Raw genomic sequence first — 10,168 nt, forward strand, 5'->3', positions numbered from 1 at the left:
ACACTAAAGTGGCTAGAAAATATAATGTCGGAATCGAGCTTATTTTCTGTCCCTCTATTAGAGGTTGCCGCTAGAGGCGCTGCTGTCAATCGTTGTGCTACATTGGCTGTATCATCCTATGTTTATATTGGTTTTAGGTGGGATTTTTAGTAGTAAAAGAATTTAGATCGATAATAAATCATAACACAAGCAATCAATTATTATATAGTATTATTTTATTAACATTTATTCATGAAGGAATTCGATTTTATTAATGCTAATTAAGATTCTTTTTAAATCAAATAGCCTACACTGTATTGTCTATTTTTACATTACAACTGTTGAGTACTGTACAAACAAGTATTATTTAGAGCAGCTGATTTAGAGTATAAGAATAATCTACTCTTGTTATTACCAACAAGGTTTATTCATATTTACTAAAAAATAGAATTTATCATATTTTTAATAATAAAATGTAACTTTTATATGGCTTTGTGAATCTCTTCCACTTAGAACTTATTAGGCAAATACCATCAGCTACATAATACTGTATGCCGTTCATACAGTATTATGTGACATACTATAAAGCAATATAAAATTTCAATTAGATTCTACACAGTATATAAAATATAAATGCTGAATGTTACTTTATTGTCCCAATATAAAATTACAAAATTAAGTATGTAACGAATAAACGATTACTAGCCTACTGCCAAAAGTACAGTACCTACGCATATAAACTAAACTTTTTAATGTGCAGCTTTATGCTACTACTCATACACTGCATATTTGAAAAATCTTAAAAAATTACAGATTAATATGCATGTAGATTTATCACCTTTTTCAAGAAAAAGAAAGGAATTAAAAATTACAGTGGAGTAATATATATAAACTAAATATTTGGTCAGAAAGTTGGATGAAATCGTTTATTCTTAGCCTAATTCTGCAGTTGCAGTACGGTAGCTATGTGATTCGTCTGTGCTTTAGGTAGAATTTTTGCTTTCTAGTGTATTCTTTAGATGTATTCAGACCCTTTATGAGGAAATGTAATCTAGTCAGTAAGTAAAATTTTACAATATATTTAGTGACAATTTCTCTATGTTCAGTGCAGCCAACTAGAAATAAATTAAACGTGAGTCACTTTTTTTCTGATATATGAGTAATGATCATTTACCGCCCAATTGCTACCAGAAATATACTTACCTATGTCTCCAGGATCAAGTAGCTCATCAATTTTTTTCTGAATATTTGTTATATCAAGTTGTGGTAAGTTTGGTACAGAGAAAAGAGAACTTATATTAATGTATTCCACTTTACGTAATGTTTAATATTGTCGGAAACCTTACCATAATTTGTATTCTTTGACAGCACTGAAGAGGGGTTGCGAGATAAGCCAACCTGAAATGCATTTGATTAAATAAACCGTAAATTTCCTAACCATTGCTGTATGATCGTCTACCAGAATCATTTTTTGGATTACAAGGACCGTACACACAGAATCAGAATTGATATATTTTCTTGCACATTACCTGTTTCATGTGACCTAGCCAAATTATAGAAGCTCAGGCAATTAATAATTGTGAAAAACTGACCTGCATACTGCCGGACAATACCGAAGAAATTATTTTTTTCCTGGCTTAATTAATTAATTAAACGAAACGTTAGGATGTAGCTATATTTGAACTGTTGATTCAAGTATTGGAGTAACGAAAGAGTACTGTTAATGCTCACTCTGAGCTCTAGCTGGGCTTTTACTTAAAAATCCTTTACCATCCCTGCTACCAGCATATTTCTCCCATTCATCTATATAATTTAAAAATGTCACCAAGAAATTAACGTTTAACATTGATTAACACCGACTAACATTTCCTATGAATTTATTTACTTTACAAACACAAATTTAATCGCTTTCAATGTTGTATGAAAGGATATTATGTAGCTATAGCAAAAAGTAGCACTATGATTGACATCAGCGCCACCTTTTCTATGACGTCACTAACCTCGATGTGTGGACCCAACGGTTAAACTGGAGGGATATAAGCGCTTTCGACACTATATTTTCTAGCCACTTTAATTTACACGTAGCGTCAATAGATGGCGCTGCCCGTAATTGAGCGAATGAAATGTTTGAATCGAATGTAAATCAGCAATTACATTGAAGTGAACTCACTCAGCAAAATTAAATCAGAAACAACCAAACACCTTAAGTTGCTGAGAAAATTTAATAAATAACAAACGTTTTCAGCCAAACCCGTTGGCCATCATCAGGTTAAACACATTCGAATGCAAACACAAAAATGGAACAAAAAATTTAAATACAAACAAAATAAAATAACGGATAAAATATACATATAAGACAGTAAAAAATAAATATAAATAACAAAAAAATATAAAAAATATGTATAGGTTAAATAAATAAACATTAATAAATTACATGAAACTCTAATAAATGCAAGACATGCATTTATCAATAAATTATATGAAATTCTGACAAATATAAGATATGCAGTGATAACAAAAATCAAGGCATTAAATTAAGAGCTATCAAACCTCTTAATTAAATACTTCCATGCCGAAGGCGACCCTTCAGCATCCCTGGCATTAATGCAGGCATTATGTAATCTGCTCTTAAATATTTCAATTTTTTCGGCGCAAAACGCTAAAGTCAGTGAATGTACAGGTTTAATAATGTCCGCTTCACCCCACTTGACTATCGAGCCTTCAACCTGCGCCATCTGAGATAGAATTGTGGCGTTAGATCATTTGCTGATGTTGTACTTGTGCTCCATCAATCTAATCCCTAAGTTTCTATTAGTAACTCCAATGTAGTTTTTATTAATGCCTAGTTCTTGGTTTTCATAAGAAATTTTGTACACTCCAGCCATTCTTTCTTTATCAATTTTGTCTTTGTCGTTCCTTAATAATTTGTACAGGTTGGGAGCCCTCTTGAAAATTAATTTGGTATTTTTGCGGGCTGAGATTTCCTTCATGATAGCTTCTTTCTTTCTGTCATACGTGAACTTTGTGAATTTGCGGAAATCCCCTTTTTGAGCTTTTGTTTTGTTAATCTTGTAGTTTTTGATTAGTGCGGTTATCATATCCGCCCTGTACCCAGAGTTCTAGCGATATGTGATACCCTGTAGATTTCTTTTATCGCTGGAACTCTAGGGTACAGGGCGGATATGATAACCGCACTAATCAAAAACTACAAGATTAACAAAACAAAAGCTCAAAGAGGGGATTTCCGCAAATTCACAAAGTTCACGTATGACAGAAAGAAAGAAGCTATCATGAAGGAAATCTCAGCCCGCAAAAATACCAAATTAATTTTCAAGAGGGCTCCCAACCTGTACAAATTATTAAGGAACGACAAAGACAAAATTGATAAAGAAAGAATGGCTGGAGTGTACAAAATTCTTTATGAAAACCAAGAACTAGGCATTAATAAAAACTACATTGGAGTTACTAATAGAAACTTAGGGATTAGATTGAGGGAGCACAAGTACAACATCAGCAAAAGATCTAACGCCACAATTCTATCTCAGATGGCGCAGGTTGAAGGCTCGATAGTCAAGTGGGGTGAAGCGGACATTATTAAACCTGTACATTCACTGACTTTAGCGTTTTGCGCCGAAAAAATTGAAATATTTAAGAGCAGATTACATAATGCCTGCATTAATGCCAGGGATGCTGAAGGGTTGCCTTCGGCATGGAAATATTTAATTAAGAAGTTTGATAGCTCTTAATTTAATGCCTTGATTTTGTTATCACTGCATATCTTATATTTGTCAGAATTTCATATAATTTATTGATAAATGCATGTCTTGCATTTATTAGAGTTTCATGTAATTTATTAATGTTTATTTATTTAACCTATACATATTTTTTATATTTTTTTGTTATTTATATTTATTTTTTACTGTCTTATATGTATATTTTATCCGTTATTTTATTTTGTTTGTATTTAAATTTTTTGTTCCATTTTTGTGTTTGCATTCGAATATGTTTAACCTGTGAAAAGCCTATAAGAATTTAATTTTCCACATCTAACAACTCTAGTTTTTTTTCATTTGTAAACGATACTTTCTGAATATAAGCGCCCTATATAAGCGCCCTTCAGTAACCGAGTGCATAAAACCACCGAACTTTGGTAATTAGTCGGGGGTTCAGGCATGGCGAGCGGGCTGGAGTTTTCGACTTTTCTTCAGGTTAGTAACACCTAGAGTCCAGCTTCCCATAAAAGTCTTCCCGTGATGCATCTCCCTAGGCATATCGCACACGTGTCGCGTCGCCTTAACCAAATAAACCAAACTAATTCTAACGAACGATTATTTATTGTGACATCGTTATAATGCCGGGCTGCAACTTTTTGTCACAATGTTCTCAATTCCTTTAGTCCTTTACCGTACTGTACTTCATAGTTTTCCTGTTAGCAATAGAGTCGGGCCAGTTATCTATCTAACTCCGTTCAGGGAAAAATTTTGGATTGATGTAACGTGACTTCCAGTTTGCATCGAAGTTCATATATAGTTAATCTGGGCTTCCAGCTCCAACGGGCGGATCTACATAGGGACTAATAGGACTTAAGCCCCGGGTCTCCAAGTGTCAAGGGCCCACAAAAATTGAATTATTACTATAAATTTTTAATACTTTTTCATTAACAATGAGCACCTATCGATATGGTGTCATTCAACACCATTTCATAAATAAATATATTTCAACTCTGATTTTTATGTTATTAAAAATGAATTTTTTTAATCTAACAAAAAATGAGGTCTCATTAAACTTCAATAAGCCTCAGTCCCCGAAAAACCTAGATCCGTCCCTGCCCGCTCTTAACCATATCTACTCTCGACTTTCGTCTATCTAACACCTTTCTCGAGATTAAGAAAGGACAGACAGAAACACATATAGACAAGAGATATCAGTCGGAATTTATAGGTCTACAATTTTTTCAAATTGCAACCCGATAATTTTTCTATAAAGTTGATATTTACGAGAACATACTTCCACGTAGTTTATACAGTTTGTTGCAAAAATGTAAACACCTTATCATCACATAAAGGTAATTATTATTGCATTTTTACAAGATGTTTTTTTAAAGAAATCGTGAAGTCTTTCGGATGTTAAGGTTAACAACTTCGATCACGTGTGTGGCCATCACAACCTATCCAACACCGATCACTTTTCAATTATGAATAGTAGAGTGGTATTAATTAGTAGTCGTTGACCATTCTGTCTTCTGGGAGGAGGTCAACGACTACTTTTGGTGAGCCCACCAGTGGCCAAACGGTCTTCGTACCCTGAACACTGGACGTTCAGTCGTAGGTTCGCGTCTCGCTCGGACGGGCTAGCCACGTGGAGTTTTCCGGATTTTCTCCACGTCTGTAACGCCTAAATAGGGGCCAGTTTCCCTTAAAAAGACCTCCCGGAAGGCATCACCCCTAGGCATATCGCCCAAGTTTTGCGTTGCCATAACTTAACAAACTACTTTTGGTCGAATTACTTCGACCTCCTTCTGCAACAGTCTCCTTTCGATTAGAAAGCGCTATGGTGGCATTCGAATAAGAAAATTGTATAATACAAAGTTACCGGCGAGCATAAAATGTGGTTTTCGAGGGTGCCAAGTGTAAATATATGATCCGTTTTTCGCGAAATTTGATTGGTTGGCAGATTACCATTTGATATTTGGCTGCGAATGGTACAGTTTCTTAGAGTTAACATTAGGAAAAAAATATGACGTCAAAAATTTTTTAAGATATTTTAATTTTCATGATTACTTGTCCAATGAGATTGTGCCATTTTGTACCGTCGAGTAGCGCGATAAACGTGACAATGGTAGGCTAAAATAACCAAACTGTTTTTATAGTTTTCGTTTTAGTGTGTTATATTATAGTGTTTGATTTATATACTGTAACTACAAAGACTATCTTATGTAAGGGTTATTTATCGTCTACTGTACACAATAAAAATTTTTTTTTAAAATCTGTTAGATTGATCACTCGCTGCAATAAACCTTTGTACTGTACATATAAATTAAATGCTATGATATAATATAATAGAAGGATTTGAAGTACGAAATAATCTAATAATCTTAAACTTTGCTGTTATTTTTTGCCCAGGCAACGCGGGGCTCATCTAGTTTTACATAATTTCACTCGTTAGCCTTGTTAACGACTAAAGCTAGGCGTACACATACTATCGTGTATTTTGTGTATTTCGTATTTTGCAGACATGTATTTTGTATTTAATCGTCTTTGGAATCAGCGAAACAATAGATTTTTTTCGAAAAATGTCCAAAATAATTAAATGCAAAACAGATTTCTTCCATAACATATTAACAAACTTGTATAAAATACAAAGATACTTCAAATACTGCAAAACTGGAATAAAGGATGTCATAAAAACGAAAACCTCTGAACCTCACAAATGAAATTTCAGCATAGTTTAACAGTGACGTGCTGTGACATTTGATGATAGGGAAGCTGTGTTTTTGTAAGAAGCCGACTTCCAGAGGCAATCAGTTAATTGCGCGTCAGTAATGGTCTAGGGTCCATTCGTACATGGGTGGTGGCTGTAGAGACAAAGACGACAAATATCTGACAAAAAACTTTTAACATAAAATAACATATTTTGTACATATACTATGTACAAAATAGTTTGCTTTGGACAAGCGGTTCGGACGTCCTGAGCGTCGATGTGGTTCTTCGATGATCGATCGAAGGTGGCCCCGGGACAGTGGTGTTGACAAGTCTGTAAGGCACGGGGAGACTTCGTCCGTTGAAGTCGGGGACACGGTCTAAGTCCGAAGTGGCACGGGTTACAGGTTGGCACAATAGACGAGAAACTGTTTTTATTTTTTTTTTTTTTTGTGCGTTGACACACGGCGTTTTGGTTATTCGGAACGTTAATGAACCATAAATTTACTAAATTTAACAATAAATTATCATATCATCTAACAAAAGATTAAAAGGTATTGTTAATTGTATAATTTAATTGTAATTTGATACAATAAACTTAATATAATCTTTGTATTTATTAGAAATTAAGAAAAATTATTTAGTATTAAATAATACAGATTAGTAATTGTAATAATTTCTTTAAAATTTATTAATAATGTATTTCATAATTTTAAATATTTCTTTTTATATAAGTGCCATATGCAAATTTTCATCCGTATAGGCTACTTACTGGTCATATGAACTTCTAAGGAACCGGAAATACACTTACCAGCAGTTACAAAGGAATTGCTTGGATCTTTTCTTGAATCTATTTTAATTCCAAAAGCGCATTTGGCAATTGCATCCATAGTAAAAGTACTAGCATACCTAAAAATAAAGTCAAGCAGAATTATACTAAAGATGAATAACAAACAAACAGTAATATAATATCACAAAGCACTCAGCAAAATATATATATATTCATACACTTAACACCTTATTCTTGCCGAGAAAATATAAATTTAAATTTATTTAAAACAAACAAACGTTTTCAGCCTGATTCACAGGCCATCTTCAGGTTTAGAATACATTTGAATTAAAAATTCTATCATTGGAACACAAAATTCAAATTCAAAATTAATAAGATACATTTAAACAAAAATTAAATAGACAACATAAATACCAATAAAACTAAAACATAAAATATATAAACATGCAAGAAACGAATATATAAGTATTAATAAATGCAATACTAAGACATTCAATAAAACAGTTATAACTATTGGTTAGAGCCCTTATTAAAGTTCCTAACCATGAACTTCCACGCAGAGGGTAGACTTTCTGCGTCCCTCGCATTTAGACAGCCTTCTTGTAATCTACTCCTATAAATCTGTAACTTTTCTGCCGTCAATGCCAAAGATGGAGAAGATAAAGGGTTTATGATGGTCGCCTCATTCCATTTAACTATAGCTCCTGGCGCTTGCGCCATTTGGGACAAAATTGTTGCATTAGACCTCTTTCTGATGTTATAACTATGCTCCTTGATTCTAAGCCCTAAACTTCTAGTGGTTACTCCAATGTAGTCTTTTTTAACGCCCAATTGCATGTTCTCATACGGAATTTTATAAACTCCTGCTTTCTCTTCTGATTTTATACCATCCTTATCATTCCTGAGGATTTTGTATAAATTAGGCGCCCTTTTTAAAAGCATTCTCGAACCTTTTTTGTGTGCAATCTCCTTCATGACTGTATTCATACTTTCATTATACGTAAATTTTACGCTTTTATTGGGAGCATTTTTAAAAAACCTTTTTTCGATGTTGGCTTCATATTTCTTAATTAATCCCAGAATCGTACTTTTTTGGTAACCTAGGGCCTTGGCTACGTCTATTATTCTATTTATTTCTTTCCTCCTGTCTTGTACTCTTTCACAATACAAAAATGCTCTTCTTATTAAAGCTCTGAAAGCCGCAATTTTATATTTATACGGATCCTTGGATTGGGAGGGAATATACAAAGGGCTGTGTGATGGTTTAATAAAAACGTTAGTGGACAGGTGGCCTTTTTTGAATGTAATATCAATGTCGAGAAAATGCAGATTCAAGGAACTCTTCTGTTCCAATCTTAAAGTAAGGCCATCACTGTTACCGTTGATGTTATCCAAAAAATCCTTGATTCTGCTGTTATTTCTCCATAATATAAATAAGTCATCAACGTATCTGCTAAAATACATGATATCATCCTTAAAAACATGAAAAACTCTTCTTTCCAGCCTTCGAACCACCAATTCACATAGGATCCCTGAAAGCGGGCTTCCCATAGGGACCCCTCTTCTCTGTCTGTAGACCTGCCCATTAAAAGTGAAGCAAGATTCACGGCAGACCAAACTAGCCAAACTCTCTACTTCTTCAGTATAATTAAGCAATTCTGAGTTATTACAGTATAAGAAGTCCAATAGCGCCTCCTCACACGATTCTATCTTAACCGACGGATACATGCTCTCATAGTCGAAAACAGTTGCAACTTCATCCTCCATTAATGCTATATTCTGCAGATCTTTAACCACTTTTATAGGATCCCGTGCCACTAGAGTATCTGTGCCTAGCTGCGAGGATAAATACTCATGCAACTTCTTCTCTAACACAAACGTGGGACCTCTGCATTTCTCTACCACAGGTCTTATTTCTTTACCGGTTTTATGCACCTTAGCGAAAGCAAATAACCTAGGTGTTCCAGGCCTAGGGTTCCTACACTTCCTGAGAAAAGGCAAAGCCTTGGAAAGCTTAGAGACCTCTAGTTTTCTGACCTTCCTATCCAAGCTTCCAATAAAATTGCTGTTGATCTTTTCACATTCTGTCTTTTCGATATAATCCATTAGTGCTTCGTTATACGTACTCCTTTTCATGATGACCAGTTGCTTACTTTTATCAGCCCTAGTCAATACCAATTCATTCTGCCTTAACCAATTCTTAGTGAGCCGGATATCACTACTTCCAATATCTTGCTTTCGGTCCCTCTGCCTGTTGTTAAGGACTGCTTTCCATCTGAAGTACTCTTTTTCTAAATCGTCTAGTCCAACAATGCCCCTTTCAATTTCCTGTACTGAGGTTTCCCAATTCATAGCCTCCATTGGAACAAAATTTGGGCCTTTTAAGGAGCCTTTAATGGAGAAATAACAGCAGAATCAAGGATTTTTTGGATAACATCAACGGTAACAGTGATGGCCTTACTTTAAGATTGGAACAGAAGAGTTCCTTGAATCTGCATTTTCTCGACATTGATATTACATTCAAAAAAGGCCACCTGTCCACTAACGTTTTTATTAAACCATCACACAGCCCTTTGTATATTCCCTCCCAATCCAAGGATCCGTATAAATATAAAATTGCGGCTTTCAGAGCTTTAATAAGAAGAGCATTTTTGTATTGTGAAAGAGTACAAGACAGGAGGAAAGAAATAAATAGAATAATAGACGTAGCCAAGGCCCTAGGTTACCAAAAAAGTACGATTCTGGGAATAATTAAGAAATATGAAGCCAACATCGAAAAAAGGTTTTTTAAAAATGCTCCCAATAAAAGCGTAAAATTTACGTATAATGAAAGTATGAATACAGTCATGAAGGAGATTGCTCACAAAAAAGGTTCGAGAATGCTTTTAAAAAGGGCGCCTAATTTATACAAAATCCTCAGGAATGATAAGGATGGTATAAAATCAGAAGAGAAAGCAGGAGTTTATAAAATTCCGTATGA

The 10,168-nt window shown here is 34.3% G+C and overlaps 1 protein-coding gene across 1 annotated transcript; it reads right to left on the reverse strand.

Moving 5' to 3' along the window:
* Positions 1 to 1,699: 1,699 nt before the first annotated feature.
* On the reverse strand, positions 1,700 to 9,549 carry LOC136989300 (uncharacterized). The gene is made up of 3 exons (XM_067287421.1): positions 8,036 to 9,549; positions 7,171 to 7,307; positions 1,700 to 1,782 (listed from the first exon to the last, which is right to left on the reverse strand). Exons 1-3 carry the CDS (start codon positions 9,547 to 9,549, stop codon positions 1,700 to 1,702), a joined length of 1,734 nt encoding a protein of 577 aa, XP_067143522.1.
* Positions 9,550 to 10,168: the final 619 nt, after the last annotated feature.

This window comes from Centruroides vittatus, unplaced genomic scaffold, assembly GCF_030686945.1.
Source record: "Centruroides vittatus isolate TY-2023 unplaced genomic scaffold, ASM3068694v2 scaffold_464, whole genome shotgun sequence".
Classification (NCBI taxonomy): domain Eukaryota; kingdom Metazoa; phylum Arthropoda; class Arachnida; order Scorpiones; family Buthidae; genus Centruroides; species Centruroides vittatus.